Genomic DNA, 18,832 nt, shown 5'->3' with positions numbered 1-18,832 from the left:
CATACTTGGCAGTAATGCTTTTTCAGATTCTGAACATTAAAGATCCATTAAAACCCATCTGGTGGGTTTGCTGCCAAAAAGTCATATAAATACTGTATATGTTGAGTCAAATACAGTATTTATATGATTTAGCTGATTTTAATACTGCGTAGTACTATATATTGTGTAAACTGTGCAAAGTGGCAGATTTTTATTTTTCAAGAGTAAACCTGTACAATTTGATCTCTGGGAACTGTTTTAACCTTTTGTGCCAAACACAAGTGTGGCTTTTGTTTTAATCGTAAAAAAATGTTGTTGTTCAGGTTGGTCTTGTGCAGCTGGCTCTTCGTTAAACACTCTGCGAGCTGCATAACCACACATGGTGCACATATGGATATGACCATAATTACCACAACATCAGAAGCAGGACAAACAGAAGGTGCTGTAGTATCCCAGAAATGAAAGAACTGATTGACATCCTCCAGCATGGAATATTAACACATTAACAGTGTTTAGATTTACTGTTGCTCTCTCTCTCTCTCTCTCTCTCTCTCTCTCTCTCTCTCTCTCTCTGTCTGGCCTGCACACACTGCAATGATTTTAATACTGGGATCATTACAAGTTGCTGTAGTAGTTACAAAAGTAAATTCTGCATCCAGCTGAGCAAGAAAAGAATGCTTACACGTGTGTGGGCAATTTTGATAAATGTAAACTCTCAGAAATAATGGCAGGAAACAATAGCCATATAATCAGTCCATGAATAATTGATGGCCTGTAATGGAAGCCTGTAAACACCCATAGACTCATTCCCACAGAACTCAGATTGCTTGATAACATCAAACTGCAGAGAAAGCACAAATCTGAAAGAAGGATCGAAAACAAACAAAGAGACCAGTCGAATGAGAAATGAAATGAGAAAAGAAATGGATCACCGGGATTAAGAGCCAGTGATAAACTTTCTGTAAAGAGGAAACACTTCAAATTTGAGAATAAAGGCGTATCAGCTGGTTTTATGTTGCTATACAAACTGGGCCCTCTGCTGGCCAGATCTTCCCTTTTTCTGTCAGATAAGAGGCCAAAGAATTGGAAACACCCAGCAAGGGCCCATTAAAGCTTTTGTGATTACTGTACTCTCCCGTCGTCACAAACTCTCAACCTTACAGCAGCCAAAGGCTCATACTGAGTTCTGTCAGGTGGTTAATCTAGCCTAACAAACTTATTACTAGAAAAGCATGCACAGAGCACTTCAATGAACACAGAAAACCACTAGGAGATCACAAACATAAAAAGAAAATCAATCTTTCTTTTAAAAGAATCTCTAAAAAAAACCTCCCATATTCCGCGGACTTACAAAACAAATAAAAAATTCATGCACCCTTAAAAAATTCAAGTGAACGTCCTGAACTTGTGCAGAACGCAGAGCCAATATTAATGAATAATTTAGCAGTGAGATGTTAAGGGGACTTTGGGGTTTAAGGGATGTGTGAAATTAAAACCCTGAAGATTCAAAACAGATTGCTTTGCTTTTATGAAAAACTTAAATGACTAATGAAATTATAAGACTATATACTATATTTAAAACATTATTTATTTTTTTGTTCACCACTAGAGGACGCCAATATTACTTTAAAGTGAACTTGTACCTTGCAATTTTCTATTTAACTCATTCAGCAATGGATCTCTGTGTTGTGTCTTATTTATAGTGTATGGCACATTCCACAGTTGTGGTAAACTTTGGTTTTAAACCAGTACAGGCACAAATCCAGTTTTGTAGTAGAATTTATTTTCTAAACTATTATCTAAAATAAATCTAAAAAACAGCTAGCTGTCCAAACATCAAATCTGTGTCTGCATCCTTGATTTGGTGGATCCCAGCAATGAATTAAAATAAAATAAAATCATGTCATGTAATTGTCTACATGTCATGATCTTGATATTTTGATTATCTGTTTAATTTATATTCACTTTCTACAGCCTGATAGGAACACAAGTAAATAATCTCTTAATTATTTTCCATTCAAACCATTCCTTTCAACAACAACAAAAAAATAGGCTATAAGTTGATCAGTAACTACAAACCAACATTTTGGCAGCAAACTAACTAGCTTTTATTGAATGACGGCTTAAAAACAAACCAGTTTCTCATTCTTAAATGGTTATTTTATAAATATTTCACAATTTTTCCATTTCATTTTAATGTTTTTTTAATCTTTACTGTAAATTTTAATATATTTAAAAATCAAACAAAACTGAATTTGGCCTAATTTTGCTAACAGGGTAAAAAAAAAAAAAAAAAAAGGCAGATTATATTTAAAAATAAATCAATAAATCAGCTCAAATAATATTTTCTAAAGCTTAAGCACCTGAAAAAAAATGCATTTGTTTAAATCATTAATATAAATATGTGTTCCTGTAGTTATGATTTAATGAACCTGTACAGTTGCAATGAAAGCATTATTTCTGACTTCAGAGGTGTTTTCCGTCACATTCAGAGCATTTCTCCTGAGCTGTAAGATGACACCTGACCGCAAACATCCAGTTTAGAGCGGCTCTCTCGATCGCCTGTGCCCTTTCCTCTCTTCTCCTATTCTCACTGGACATCAGGTATGTGAATGTTTAACAGTATTTGAGTACAATGTTCAGTTTTATACCAAGGCTGCGTCGTTTTCGCTGCGAAGGTGTTTCGTGTCTCAGGTAGACGTGACGTCACGCGCGGCTCGTCCGATCTTGATTTCAGTGAAAACTCGCTTTTCGTTTCCCCGGGATCATAACAGCACAAATGGTTTTGACATGTAAGCTTAATTTAGGGCTATTATATTCATATAAGCCCGTGTCTGTATTTACAAATGTCGCACCTGGGCTATTTGCATATTACAATGAACAGGTGTTGACGGAAGTGCATAGCTCGCGCTATTACAAACCGGTTTACAGTGAGAAATCATTATATGTAAGATGTCTAATATGTATTTTTTGTCTAAAGTCGTTCTGAATATGTTGTAAGACTGCGTGTGCTGGAGGAGTGATGGAGGATCTGGCTGTTTTGGACCTGTTGGAGTGTCCTTTGTGTTTGGAGCCTCTGGAGGAGTCTGCCAAAGTGTTGCCGTGCCAGCACACCTTCTGTCTGCCATGCCTTCAGCAGCACGAGGCTTCACACCCTCATCAGATGTGCTGTCCGGTGTGCAGAGCTGCTGTTCCAGGATCAGTGCAGGAGCTCCCGACCAACCCGCTGCTGCTGAGTCTCCTCGAGAGCCTCCAGGAGCGGGGTCCTCTGGGCACACCGAGGGACAGATCCGGCAGATATATCAGCTCTGCAGTCCAGGAGGACCTTTTAAACAGTTACATTCACGATCTGCCCAAAGAGAGGCAGTACACACAGGGGGTAAGTGCTTTTGTTGCATTGGAGCGAGAATAAGGATTTGTAATGCACATACTTAAAAGCATCCTTTGTCTTCTGTTAGTGTGTTTTGTCACATGCACTAAAGGCTTGATTAGGCTTGTTTGCTATTCTTAAAAGCTTTAATGTTTTTGGGGTCATGATGTGAATTCGATTTAGTATTATTCTGATATAGAATATGAATATTTTCCAAACTTTCTCCGGTATCATATTACACTGTGTGTGTTGTCGTGCCACATCAAAACGATCGAGCATGATGTGTGTTTTTCAGCAGAACTATAATCCTGTGTATATTTAAATATATCAGTATGGGTTTTGCGTTGTGTGATATGGGAGGTCAGTTTTCTTAAGAGCCCCATTATCTCTGTGTGTTTAACAATGTCCATTGAAACACACTGGGCCTTGGTTTGGTTTAAGTAGGTCGGTGGACTTGAATTTCAGTTGGGAAAAATGCCATTGCATTTGCAGCCACGAACAGTAATGCCATTTAAAGTTTGGGATGCTTTTTAGCTCTGGAGAAACTTTACTATTCCCACTGCATTTAATATAGTAAACGTGCATTTGAAGTACTGGAGGGATAATATACAATAAAGAGCGCTGTTAGATGCTGTGTTATTTGCAGAAGTCAATAGTCCTTTAATTCTACTTTTTTTTTTCATTAATATATAATATATATGATAAATATATTTTTGCATTAATGTTTCACTTTTTTAATATCTATTTAGCTATTATATTTAACATTTTTATTATTAAAAAGAGCATAAATTAAAAACAATACAACAGGTTTACCATAATGCATTCTTCAACTGTACTTTCAGATCTGTTTTAATATTTAAACCAGAGGTCTTAAACTTATTTTATGATATGTTTTGTACAGAATTCCATTTACTTCTATTTATAGTCATATATTAAATGTGACCCTGGACCACAAAACCAGTCTTAAGTTGCTGATCTAATTTATGATTAGTAATATGCATTGCTAAGAACTTCATTTGGACAACTTTAAAGGTGATTTTCTCAGTATTTTGATTATTCCAGATTTTCAAATAGTTGTATCTCAGCCAAATATTGTCCTCCTAACAAACCATACATCAATGGAGAGATTATTTATTCAGCTTTCAGATGATGTATAAATCTCAATTTCGAGAAATTGACCCTTATGACCCTTATGGTTTTGTGGTCCAGGGTCACAAATATATATATACAAATACAAATACAAGACGATGACACTTTTTGTAATTAAATTTACAAAATTGGTTTTATACACATGGAATGCATATTAAATGCAAACAAAGTGTCTACTTTAATGTTTAAAGTAACACTGTCAAAATAAAATGTCAAAATATGGGTAAAATAATGTTCCATCTTCCCTGAGTTTAACAGGTAACAGTATATTTATGTAAAAATGAAACAACATACTAATTCTGACCTGTACTTATTAAAATATATAAAAGAGTAAGTTATCATAACAATTGTTATATTTTAAATGTTTAAAAACTTCTTGCAGAGTCAAATGAAGTGGTTTGAAGGATAGGTTTTATAGGATTGGGGAAGATTTAATGATAATGAATTATGAACTATGATCTTTAAATAGAGTCTTTTAATGTCATCTGATGTTTCTTGTTTTAAATCTGCCTGACGATATTTTTTGGTATATGAACTATTGTTAAACTGAATGACATTATAGTGGGTGTCTGCTGTAAATCAAGGTAAGCATGTACAGTATGATATTCATTATTTTTGTCTCAGAAAAAATGTAATTATACAGAATACAATCTAATATTTGGTAGAAAAATGAAAGCTGTATTAAACTTTTACTGTTTTTTGATTTTTGAAAACCCCATTGTTTCTGACCCATCACGAAAAATCAGTAAATTAAAATCTGTTTTTTTTTGTAATAATTTAATTCTTTTTTCTATATAATTGATATATTAATTTTTACATCAATTATATAATTTTTTTTCTATATGATTGAAAAAATAATTTTCTGTGCATTACAGTAAGTAGAATTGGATGCATTTAATTGTCATGATTATCGTTATTTATTTTTTGAGTTATGATCAGGATAAGTTCTTGACAGTCTTCCCTGTGCATTTTTAATTTGTTTCAGGTGCAAGCTCGAGCTCTATATGATTTCCAGGGTAATGCACCTGGAGAGCTGACGATGAAGTCAGGGGACCTCATTTATCTGCGCTGGAGAGTAGATGATAACTGGTATTATGGCGAAGGCAAAGAGAGCAGCGGTCTTGTTCCGATCAATGTGCTGCGGGTCATAAGTGAGCATCCGCAGCCCCTGGCCCTCTGCAGAGCACTTTATGACTTCAATGCTAACAATCTGGATCCGGACAACAGCAAGGAATGCTTAACCTTCTTCAAGGTTCGTCTCTGTACTTTATAGATCTACCCATTTGATTTGATTTCTTCTTCTTTAATCAATGTACCGCCACAATTCAGTTGGGTTGGTACAGTGGCCACAAAAAGTATTTGGACACTTAAGCAAATTAAAAATGTGTTTGCATTAACAAAATATCGCAAGCAAGTGCTAAATAATGCTAGACTGCACTTTTCTAAGCTATTTTTGCGATGACCATTGAAACTACTTTAACAGCCACAAAATATGGAAGCCTTGTTCTGCCACAGAATTAAAAAAATAATAAAAAATGAAAATGTAAAGTTTTTCTCACAATTCTGAGTTTATATCTCACCATTTGAACTTTGTTTCTCGTAATTCAGAGAAAAAAGTCAGAATTGTGAGATAAATTCAGAAATCTAACTTTTTTCTCTGAATTCTGAGTTTACATCTTGAAATTCACTTTTATTTTTTATTTTTTGTAAAAATTTTAATTGTGGCTTTTATTGGTATTTTAATGGTCATTTTAAAAATTACCATTATTATTATTATTATTATTATTATTATTATTATTCAATTCCAAACAGAAATTATTTCTTATTATTATTATTATATATATATATATTATATATATATATATATATCCAAAACAGAAATGGCATTTCTAATATTAATATATATATATATATACATATATATATACTGTATATATATATATACTCATGAGACCCATAAAAAAAGGTTTTGTGATTTTTTTTATTTTTATATTACATATAAAATATTAAAAATGGGATTATTTCTATTAATTGAAGTGGCACTTAATAAATAAATTATGTTCCTAGATTTTTATTTGTGAGTCAAATACTTTTTGCGGCCATTGTATGTTGAACATAAGCATGTTTAGTGTTACTTGCCTCATTTGTGTGATTGAATGTGGAACCTGGGAAGCAAATAAAGCTCTCTTCTTTGGGCTTTGTCATGCAGCAGTATTGTTAGTCACACCGCAGGACTTGAATTATATAACAGTTCTGACTCAGGCACAGCATCCATTAAAGGACATTTTCCTGGAGTGTTTTTGTTTTTTCTGAGAGCAGATGGTCCAGATGGGTCTGGAGCTGAGTTGAGGGTGTAATGGGCCTGCAGCTTTGAGTGATTCAAGCCGAGTAAACGTCTTCAGGGACGTCCTGCACCCACAGCTGCCTAATACGTGCCTTTCTCTCTTTCCCCCCGCAGGGAGACAGCATTACTCTTATCAAACAAGTGAATGAAAATTGGGTTGAGGGTAAACTTGGAGACAAAGTTGGGATTTTTCCTTTGCAGCTCACAGAGGTAAGACAGCAGGCTTTTATTCTCGATTTCAAAACACAGGGAATCTCCCAAAGAAATGTCCAGATTTATTTAATACCGATAATCATAAAATAATAAAACAAAAAATAAATTTTAGCATAAAGTAAAAAGTCTATTTTTACATTTTCACTACATTGCAAAAATATTAGACAATGTTTTTTTTTTTTTTTTTTTTAAATGAGCATATTTTTTTTTTTTTTTCAACCATAATGCATACTTTAAACAGTACATTTGAATATGTTTAGCAATTTAAGGAATCTTCAACCTTTTCTGTCATATTTGTATGAAAATAAGCATTGCACTTCAAGCCTGGCCTATAATAGCTTGCATACAATATTGACATATTTACATCAGTGTTATTTTAGTATCACTGAGATACTGTTTAGTTTTCTTGTTAATACTGAATGTTAGATTTATATATATATATTTTTTATATTATATATATATATATATATATATATATTATTAATATTATATATTATATATATATATATATATTTGTTAATTTTAGTTAAAATTAAAATTATTTTTATTAGCTTTTGTTGTTATTTTTTATTTCCATTTTAGTACATCAAGTTAACCTGAAAATGAAACTGAGAAATGTTGCCTTGAAAGCTAGCTGACATAAATTGTTAAAGAAGTTGTTTATGAAAAGTAATGAAAGTGGTTTTAGTTAACTAAAATAACCCCGATTCACATACTTTGTTGTGATGCTTACATTACATTGAAAAATGCCTGAAATATTCATTATTGATGTGCATATAGTTGTACATAACATTTTGAGTTTACAAATAAACTGTAATAAATCCATTAATAAAGTAAATAAAAAATAAATAATCCCAATGATGTAATGATTAAATGTAACCGTGAACTCCTGAACTTTTGTTTTTTAACTTGAGCTCTGGCTGAAGTTAACTTAATATTGCATTTTTGCTTATTGCATATTTTCATATTTTCGTTAACCAGACGTTGAGATCAAACAGTGCCGCCACAGACCGAAGACAACTACAGTAATGAGAAAATGATTCGACCACTGAGAATGGAGGATATTTGCTTAATTGTCGTGAAAATAATGTCACAGCAAAAAATAGGCTTCCTTGTGTAAAATAGCATTCTTTTGATTTTGGAATTAAATAAAACAGATTTTTTTTATACATATATATTTTGCACTTTCTAAGCCTTTATGCAATAATAATCAAAAATGATATCACAGTGTGACGTGAAATCTTCGTCATTGCTTGCCAATCTTTTCAATGTCCCAAAAATCAATGTCCCCTAATATCCCCTAATCTCTGTTTAATGTCACACTTAAATTCAGAACAATAGGCCCTTATCACTTAGTGCTGAGGTGGCGGGAGCTACTTTCGGAGCTTGATAATGAGCTTTTAGTGAGCTTGCTATCTGTGACGCTGCAGTCCTGTGACTGACATGTGCTGCTGCTCCAGTGAACTTCATGTGCCAGCAGATAATTAAGCTCCAGATAGGAATGCTATATCTGAGGTTAGTCAGATAAAACAGCCAGCCTCGCTCTCAACACCGATCGGGCATCTCAGCGGTGAGCAGCCAGGCATGAAGGCACAGTAATGCTTTCTTTTACTTTGGTGGCAGAGCAGCACATCATGGGAACAGAGAGGGGGAGCGTCACTCCTCCTGCCCACATGTGCTGCACTAGTCCATCTTAACACCGCGCTCCTCAGATCGGCAGCTCCAGCTGCCCACATGTGCTGCACTAGTCCATCTTAACACCGCGCTCCTCAGATCGGCATGTGCTGCTGTAGTTTATATTGGAAGTTTGGTACTCAGATCGGCAGCTCCAGCTGCCACTTACACTTTGTGTTTTCCCGTTGCAGCCAAATCCGGCGGCGTACGAGCTTCTGGAGAAACGCAAAAGGAGGGACTCGGTGGAATCGCACCCACGGAGCGGCGGCAGGGTCAACGCCGATACTTGCGTTCCCAGGCGGAGCGCTGGAGCGTCTCACAAGTCGGCCAGGCCTCCGAATGTCAGTCTCCTGAACAGCCTGAACTATCCTCACATCAGCCAGAGCCAGCAGCCGCCTCACATCAGCTCCGGCGCACAACCGTCCTCCGGCAAGACGCCACAACATCCGAGGAGCTCTCGCAGAAACTTGCCTAAGGTGAGCAGCCCCTGTTTGTTTGTGCAGGAATTATGATTGGCTGTTTATTTACAGATTAATTACAGTAGCCATGCATTTTTTTTTTTTGCTGTTGTTGTTCTTGTTTTTTAGCCATGCATGCATTTTTTCATTCAGTGCAGTGATTTAGCTACACTAAATTATAAACGGTGAGTTTAACATCCGAATTGGATTCACAAGAGAGGTGATGAGTCAGAGATGTGTAGGAACTAGCATTATAATATCTTAATGTGTCTGTGATGCCGATATGCCCGCTTCAGTCTCACAAGATTGTGTCGGTGTCACACATGTGATTTTATTAGAAACGATGCACTGAAATCACCTCAAACGAGCTGTTCCTTCTTGCATTTTCTTGACTTTCCTCTTAAAATATAATTGTATATAATTATCTCCTCTGTCAGAATGAGATGTTTTCCTGTGTGAGAGAAAGCCAGTGTGTTTGAGAGCTAAAAATGCCCCATTCTCTCTTGCCGTTTTACAAGCTCATGACTCATATAGGGTTACATAACACTCTCCTCTTATCTGGTTGAAAGGCTCATTCCTCTCCACCGAGCAGTGACTCTCTCTCTCCTCCTGCCATCAGCTGTGTCATTAATAGAAGGCGATGAGAACATCACATCACGGAGAGACGAGTCACTCATATAACAACCTGCCCAGTGGCCAGTTAACACTGGGTTTTGTGCATTATTTGTGTTTTTTCGCACTCTGAAGTCACAGGAAACATGCCCACTGTTTCTGACTCAGCAGCTTCTTTCTGATGGGAAAGAAAATATTTAAAGCAATAGTTCACCTAAAAATAAAATTTACGTCATTATTTACTCTTCGCCGGTGCAAACCCATCATGAGTGTCTTACTTTAATGGAACACAAAAAAAGATGATGCAGAATTTGTTGGCTGCTCCATACAATTAAAGTGAATTGAGTCAGGTGCTGTAGAGATGTGTGATATTGACAAAAAATGATATCTCTATATTTATTTTTCAATAACTATAATTAAACAATATTTGTCTGAGTGTGTTTTAATACTGGTACCTTTGCTGGTTTAGGCCTGGAATGGATAAATATGGATACGTATGACGCTAAAACTGCCAGTAGGTGGCGACAAGTTCCTGTCTTAATGACTGATTCATTGGATCATTCCTTCAAAAAATTAATTCAAAACAGACACAAGTGACTGTCTTTATAAACAGATCATTAAATCATTGATTCATTCACAAACAGATTCATTCAGAAAGGAAACACTTTGAGATGCACAAATGTTCTGATCCGGCTTTGATTGAAACTATTTTTATTGGCAAAACAGACAATATTGTGTCTAAAATGTAACTCACTCAATTAAATTCATGTTTGTTGAACGGTTCTGTAAAATTAATAACACATTTGCGATTTGCTCATGCGTTAATATTTAGGAAAATGGCTGTTGCTTGTGAGATAAAATTAACTATATAAATAAAATAAAAAATGTGAAACCCACACATGGATGTTTTTTGTTTTCATAACTTGAATTATAGGGTAATTTTAACTGCATTCTAATAGGTTTCATTATGCAGTAAATGCTTTTGGACTCTCAAATGATTTGAAAAGTGTAAAGAATATAAAACCTCTACAGGAAGAAAGCAGACATTGGACTGATTATAAACGTTCAATCATCTTATACAACATCATGTGCACTCAAATGATTCAAATTAAGTTAACACACATTTAAAGTAAGAGAGAGAATAAATAAGCTTTCCATTTATGTATGGTTTATTAGGATCAGACAATATTTGGTCGAGATACAACTATTTGAAAATCTGGAATCTGAGGGTGCAAAAAAATCTAAATATTGAGAAAATCATCTTTAAATTTGTCCAGATGAATTCTTAGCAATGCATATTACTAATCAAAAATTAAGTTTTTATATATTTGTGGTAGGAAATTTACAAAATATCTTCATGGAACATGATCTTTACTTAATATCTTAATGATTTTTGGCATAAAAGAAAAATCTATAATTTTGATCCATACAATGTATTTTTGACTATTGCTACAAATATACCCCAGAGACTTAAGACTGCTTTTGTGCTCCAGGGTCACATATGTAAAATATAACATAATGTATGTAACAAATGAACAAACAAGATTAATGTGAGATTAAAGATAAATAAAGCAAATAATTAGATAAAAGATTAAATATCCTTTTTTTTTTGCCTACTTTCAGGATAAGAACAGGGTACAATCAATACAAAAACAGATGTACAAACAAATTAATAAACATTTAAAGCGAGATCAAGAACAGACACACCAGATATCAGAAATCAAATTGATTTACATATCAGAAAATAAAATAATAAGATGACAAATGAAAACCGCAGCATGGTTATAAAAACAAAACAGAAAAAAGAAAAAAGAAAGTATGCACACAGTAAATGTTTTTGTATGTGAAATTTAGCTAGCAGGAAACGCAAATTAATTCAGTTTGTATTTCCTACACTCTAAAAAATGTTGGGTTGTATACTGTGCCCAATAGCTGGGTTAAACATTAAAGTTTGTTGGGTTATTCTTAAAGTTTATTGGATTATTTCTATAACAACGTAACCAGTTTGGTTAACATTTTACATTTAAATGGTCAACCGTTGCAAAGTTTATTCTAAAAATTATTTTTTGATATGTTGTTGTAAATTATATATTTTTTGGAGTTAAAAAAAGGTCTTTCTACTCCAAATTTCAAGTTTAATTTTTTATGAAATTTACTACCAGTTTCTGATTGAAAATTATTTCAAAGTAAATGCTACACCAGGATTTCAATGCAATATACTGTGGGACCGAACTGACTGTTTTAAAGTACATGCTCTGTTCTATTGTTCTTATCCAGTAGTTTTAACATGCAATTTGGATCGCAGCACTTCTTATGTTACCGCCTCGCTAAGATGACTCACTTATCCTGTATTTTTAATTTGTCATTCGCTTTAAAGAAACCTTGTTAATGTATAACTCTCTAGGCCTTCTGTGTCTTCTGTGGCAGTGCTGATGTAACTAAGCTGTAATCACCTGCTCTCTCTGAGATAACTATGGGACATACTGTAGGTGTAAGTTATTAAGAGAGGCGTGGAAATTGTCAAAGTTACAGAATTCAGAGATCGGTCTCTCGTTTCATCATGCTTTTGTAATGCATTAATATTAGACTGGATCTCAGTTTAGGAGGAAGACTCATGACTCTGCTGCCCAGACTCTCTTCCACGAGTCCATTAGTTGTTGGAAAAGTCTCAGTCTGAGGCTGTTTTCTGTCTGAGTCAGCTCTGTTAATCATATCAGAGATGTTTCATTTGCACTTATGCAAGAGAGCTACACAAACTGACTCCTGAATTAGGCTAACATTGAAATTTTTACAACAACCTTAATATGTAAATCCATTAGCAATCAGCCAAGATTCAAAGCATTCAGTGAGCAAATGTTCCTGATAGCCTTTTGTTTTACAGTCTTGTTTATTTAGTTTTTTGTATTTGTTTAGTATTGTTTTTTAGTCTTTTTTTGTTTGTTTATTTTGTTTTTGCTTATCTTTTTTGTGATGGTTTTAGTCTCTTTTTATTTAGTTTTTGCTTTTTTTCTATTTTGCTTTGTTTTCTCCTTTTGTTTTTAGTCTTGTCTTTATGTTTAATTTTGTTTTTGTCATCTTTTTTTTGGGGGGGGTTGGTTTTTGTGTTTGTTTTAGTCTAGTCTTTTGTTAATTTTATTTTTGTCTTGTCATGTTTTTTGTTTTGCTTTGTTTTTGTCTTGTTTTTAGTTTTTTCTCTTTTAACTTGTTTCAGTTTTGCTTTGTTTTTGCCTTTTTTAGTCTCGTCTTTTTATTTTGATGTCACTCATTTTGTGTTGTTTTTATTCTTGTTTTGTTCATCTTGTTTTTGCTTATGTTTAGACTTGTCTCTTTGTTTTATTTTGTTTTTTGTCTTGTTTTTTGTTTTACCTTGTTTTTTTCATCTTTGTCTCTTTGTTTTGTTAATTAGTTATCATAAAGTTATGGAAAACTTTACTGCTATTATTCAACATATGTTATCAGAAGGCTACATAAGCGTGAATATTTGGAGTTCAACAAATCTGTTCTAAACTTGTACTGAAGAGATTACATTGCTGTCAGTGTCTGCACAAAGATAAGAAAATTACCAGTTACTTTCTGACTATTACAGAGAGACAGAACAATGAGTGGTGAAAGTCCGCCAACCATCACCATGGCACTGATTAACCCTCAGGCGTCCCCTATGCCTTCAGAGAGCAAGATGTCTGCCACCCAGCAGCTCTCCATCAGTGTGTAAGTGTTTCTGAGATCATATGTGTCTTTGACGATCATCTAAAAGGTTTTCTTGAATTAAAACTCAACAATTTTAAATACGCAATTAAGGCAAACATGTTTCTGAAGAATCTTTACTTTTTTTTCTCATACATCAAAGGATGGGTTTGCATGAGTAAATAATGAGAGTATTTTCATCTCTGAACTACTTCTTAAACCTGATGATATGTTTAGGTGTGCGGCGCTTTATTCCTACACGCCTCATCACTCTGAGGAGCTGGAACTGAGGAAGGGTGAAATGGTGGGGGTTTATGGGAAATTCAAAGAGGGCTGGCTGCGTGGACTGTCTCTCAGAACAGGCAAAGTAGGGATCCTGCCGGCCAACTATGTTACACCTGTTCTCAGGTGAGTAGAAGTACAGTTCATAGTACAGACTGGCTACATACAGTAACAACAACACGTCTACAAAACATGCTACCTTTACTTTGCTTCTGCTCTTAATCTCCTTACTAGCGGTGTGCGATATTGACAAAAAAAATATATCTTGATATTTATTGGGATTTTTTTGATAACGATAATTAAACAATATATTGCTGTGTTTTTTGAGCTGGTTTAAGGTTATGGAAAATATGACACTAAAACTGCCAGTAGGTGGGAGCAAGTCCCTTTCTTAAAGGGATACTCCACCCCAAAATGAAAATGTTGTCATTAATTACTTACCCTCATGTCGTTCCAAACCCGTAAAAGCTTTGTTCATCTTTGGAACACTATTTAAGATATTTTGGATGAAAACCGGGAGGCCTGTGACTGTCCCATAGACTGCCAAATAAATAACAGTGTCAAAGTCTATAAAAGGTATGAAAGTCATCATCAGAATACTCCATCTGCCATCAGACGTGTAATCTGGGTTATATGTAGCGACGGGAACACTTTTTGTAAGTGAAGAAAACAAAAATAATGACTCTATTCGACAATTCCTTTGTCAACAGTCTCCTCTGTGTCTCTCCATATCACCGTATGCTGCGTATGCTCTTCTGTATCATCCGTGCCACGAGGCGCGGATGATACAGAAGAGCATACGGTGATATGGAGAGACACAGAGGAGACTGTTGACATAGGAATTGTTGAATAAAGTCATTATTTTTGTTTTCTTCGCTTACAAAAAGTGTTTACTTTTATAGACTTTGACAGTGTATTTTATTTGGCAGTCTATGGGACAGTCACAGGCCTCCAGGTTTTCATCCAAAATATCTTAAATTGAGTTCCGAAGACGAACTGAGCTTTTACGGGTTTGGAACAACATGGGGGTAAGTGATTAATGAAAAAATGTTCATTTTGGGGTGGAGTATCCCTTTAATGATTGATTCATTGAATCATTCATTCAAATGATTTGTTCAAAACGGCTGACTCATTTAGAAGCAAAGCAAGTGAATATTTATTTTTTTTTTTGAATGGGTCATTGAATCACTGACTCAGTCGATTCATTTAAAAACATTTAAAATGCACAAATGTTCTGCTCCAGCTCTGTTTGGAACTACTTTCGTTGTTGAAACAGAAAAAAACAGACAATAATGTGTCTAAAATGTAACTCAATAATAACTTCTTGTTTGTTGAACTGTCGAAACCCATAAAGGGATGTTTTTTTGCTTTCATAACCTGAATTATAGGGTACTTTTAACTGCATTCTAATAGGCTTCATCATGCAGCGAATGCTTTTGGACTCTCAAGATGTGTTTTTGTTTGTTTTTGCAAAGTGAATGACATGCTCATAGTGTCAGCTCACATAGGCCTATCGTTAAAACAACAATTACGATATTATCGCAGACGATAAATATCGCACACCCCTACTCTGTACATTATTTAATATCTTAAACACACTGTTAAAAATATTGATAGGCTTTTCAGATCAGATTTTTTGGTGCATGGGTTCTTTAATGTAATTCACAGTGCCTGCCTTTTAGTTCTAATTAGAAATGTTTTAGATTTACAAGCACAAACTTACTATCAAGGTTACAGTAATACACTGACTTTCCCACAGAACATCTGCAAGGTTTCTTGAACAAACCAAACCTGCCGTTCCTAATACAAGCACAGTATCAACAAAACGCCACACCCCACACAAGCCGCAGGCTGTTGTCCTGGCCCTAGACAAAGTAAACGGCGACACTCCTTCAGCTACAATGGCTGTGATGTCATCTGCTAGTCCTGGGAGAGCGCCGCAGCTGGGTGGAAAACAGGGATGGAGCACAGTGAGACGCACCCACCACGCCACACACAGGGGTGAGAGCCAACAAGCCCCGACACGCCGGGACAAAATAAATCAACTTTTAGCTGTTGCACATGCAACTGTTCTTTATGGAAAAACTAGTCGAACATGTTTTATTTATTACATTTTAAGCCAATATACACAATATGTTTCACACTCTTCTGCTCACCAAGGCTGACCAAAAATGCAGTAATATTGTGAAATATTTTTAGAATTTAAAATGATTGTATTATATTTGAATGTATTTTAAAATGTAATTTATTCTTGTGATGCAAAGCTGAATTACTCCAGTCTTCAGTGTCACACGATCCTTCAGAAATCATTCTAATATGCTGCTCAAGAAACATTTCTGATTATTATCAATGTTAAAAACTATTTTTGCTGCTTAATATTTTTATGACAACCATTTACCATTTAAAAGTTTAGTTAAAAATAGTTTTATTCAGCAATAGCACAACAGAGTGATCAAATGTGACCGTAAACACAATGTTACAGAATGTTTCTGTTAATAAACGCTGTTCTTTTGAACTTTCTATTCATCAAAGAATCCTGAAAATAAAGTGTCATGGTTTCCACAAAAATATGAGGCAGCAGAACTGTTTTCAACATAATGAGATCAAATCTGAAGGATCATGTGACACTGCAGGCTGAAGTAATGATGCTGAAAATTCAGCTTTGATCACAGCAATAAATTACATTTTAAATATAGAAGAAATGTGACAATATTACTGTTTTACAGTATTTTTGGTCAAATAAATGCAGCCTTTGTGAGCAAAAGACACTTCTTTCAATCTAAAAATGTGTACAATCAGTTTCATCAGTTAATTTAGATTACAACATTTATAAATGATCATTATTCTGTCTTCATATATGTGACCCTGGAGCACAAAAGCAGTCTTAAGTCTCTGGGGTATATTTGTAGCAATAGCCAAAAATACATTGTATGGGTCAAAATTATTGATTTTTATTTAATGCCAAAAATCATTAGGATATTAAGTAAAGATCATGTTCCATGAAGATATTTTGTAAATTTCCTACTGTAAATATATCATAACTTAATTATTGATTAGTAATATGCATTGCTAAGAATTCATTTGGACAACTTTAAAGCTGATTTTCTCAATATTTAGATTTTTTGCACCCTCAGATTCCAGATTTTCAAATAGTTGTATCTCAGCCAAATATTGTCTTATCATAACAATGGAAAGCTTATTTATTCAGCTTTCAGATGTTGTATAAATCTCAATTTTGAAAAATTGACCCCTATGACTGGTTTTGTGCTCCAGGGTCACATATTTTTAGGTTTTAGCTGACACACAGAAATTGGCTTCTGCAACAAATATATCGTTAAGTCAGGTGGGCTGATATATTTCTGCTCTACCTTCTTGTTTAGGCTTGCCTCATCACGGAAACTACAATTCAAATTCAATCGTAAGTCTTCAGCCTCCCCCTCAGGATTTGGGGCAGATCTATACTTTCGGTCGTTCACCTGTTCTTCCCAAAAAGAGAAACGGTTTGTTTTCAAACCCCATCAAGGCACAGCATTGGGTGTATGAAACAACGGCTCCCTCTGCTGGCGGATATCAAACGGTCAGCAGGGACCCGGTCCAGAAAGAGGCCACCACAGCGCCTCAATCCATTCTGGTCAAACCAGACGCTCATAAGCACAACACAGAGAAGGTAAAACAGCTCCTGCAAGCATTTTAGGACTAACAGTTGTGATGATCTAGGATTTAATGGGATGGTTCACCTAAAAATGCTCACAAGTGTTCAAATGAATTACATCGGCTTGTTTTGTTGTTGTTTTTTTAGCAGGTAAAGTCAGTGCGGTTCCTGACTCATGATGCTCCTCAGACATCAAAAATGGCATCCACCACATCTCCAGGACAAATCTATAGCTCCCAACCTGGTCTTTCGGCTCTGGACCACTGGAACCCTTCAGCCATCTTGGGTCGGGATGGAAGTACATTAGTTCTTAAAGACACAAAAACACTCGCACCCAGAAAGAGTGCAGGCCCGGATCATGCTTCGATGGACTGCCTCTCGCTTAATATGAAGCCAGTAGTGATCAACAACCAGCCCGGCTCTAACAGGTGGGTTTTCTTGAGCGTGTCTTTAAAAGGAAGCATTGCGGTATCTAATCTAATGGCTCCGGTGTTGCAAATTAGCTAGAAATGGGTGGCAGTTATTTTTCTTCCATCTTAGCAGATAGTATATTTTTTTTATGAGATTTTCTGTGATAATTTGCCGAAACATTTCCTGTCAGAATCTGAAGAAGCATTTAGATATCTTGCGTAGCACATCCTGGCGCTTCGCGCTTGGTGCATTCTGACCGGTGCATTCTTTTCTGATTTCTTCAGATACAGAGTGATGAAAAGTTACAACGCTAAAACGGATGCAGAGCTCACGCTGACGGAAGGAGAAATAGTCGTCGTTCAGAGGCCTCGAGCGGACGGAAGGCTTTTCGTGACCCAGGAGATCAGTGGAAAAACGGGCCTTTTTCACAGCAGCGTTCTGGAAATCCTAGACAAAGTCCTTTGAGTGCCACAGTTTCTTCTTCATCTAGTGCTGTTTATAGTCACACCGTTTGAGCCTGTTGGTTCATAAATCTAATTTAAAAGCAATATCGTGTGTATACTTATGTATGACAAATCACGTCATGTTTCATGCACATCCACTTGTAGGTTTTCACTTCATCATTAGTCAGTTCTGACAGATAAACGTGCCTTTTTGTATGTTGAATCGCAGTTTGCACTTTTATAGATGCATGGGGTGAGAGGTAGGGAAGTGTGTTAATTCTGTAGGAAACTAATGATTATCTATGACTGTTGGATAAAGGGAAGCCTAATGATGACTTACTTGACGCACAAAATCCTGTTGTTTCAGTACAATAATGGTGGATTTGTTTTGTTGTATAAAACGTCATAGCATCTATATCCTGACGATGCAATTCTTCAACATTCCTGTTCTCAGTCCCTTTTTTTGGGGGGAATTTTGGGAAGATGGTTAAACAAATAATAATAAACAAAAAAGACTTCTGAATTTCCTGCTGATGGGATTTTTGGCTTTTGTTGAACTGA

The 18,832-nt window shown here is 35.3% G+C and overlaps 1 protein-coding gene across 5 annotated transcripts; it reads left to right on the top strand.

Annotated features, from left to right (window-relative positions):
* The first annotated feature begins 2,433 nt into the window (after nucleotides 1-2,433).
* Nucleotides 2,434-18,794, top strand: sh3rf2 (SH3 domain containing ring finger 2). 5 transcript variants are annotated; one of them, XM_042770414.1, is made up of 12 exons: nucleotides 2,434-2,583; nucleotides 2,981-3,358; nucleotides 5,484-5,750; nucleotides 6,957-7,052; nucleotides 8,921-9,205; nucleotides 13,386-13,507; nucleotides 13,721-13,891; nucleotides 15,525-15,766; nucleotides 17,146-17,183; nucleotides 17,289-17,432; nucleotides 17,565-17,845; nucleotides 18,113-18,794. In XM_042770414.1, the coding sequence occupies exons 2-12, from the start codon at nucleotides 3,002-3,004 to the stop codon at nucleotides 18,291-18,293; spliced, it is 2,184 nt and encodes a 727-aa protein (XP_042626348.1). In that variant the 5' UTR covers nucleotides 2,434-2,583; nucleotides 2,981-3,001; the 3' UTR covers nucleotides 18,294-18,794. The 5 variants fall into 5 exon arrangements, with proteins under 5 accessions (XP_042626348.1, XP_042626344.1, XP_042626345.1 ...); XM_042770410.1 differs by having other exon boundaries at nucleotides 17,146-17,432; XM_042770411.1 differs by having other exon boundaries at nucleotides 2,476-2,583; nucleotides 2,960-3,358; nucleotides 17,146-17,432.
* The last annotated feature ends 38 nt before the right edge of the window (nucleotides 18,795-18,832 follow it).

Source organism: Cyprinus carpio, chromosome A14, assembly GCF_018340385.1.
Source record: "Cyprinus carpio isolate SPL01 chromosome A14, ASM1834038v1, whole genome shotgun sequence".
Lineage (NCBI taxonomy): Eukaryota > Metazoa > Chordata > Actinopteri > Cypriniformes > Cyprinidae > Cyprinus > Cyprinus carpio.
The sequence above is the reverse complement of the archived record's forward strand: the minus strand, read 5'-3'. Positions and strand labels throughout refer to the sequence as shown.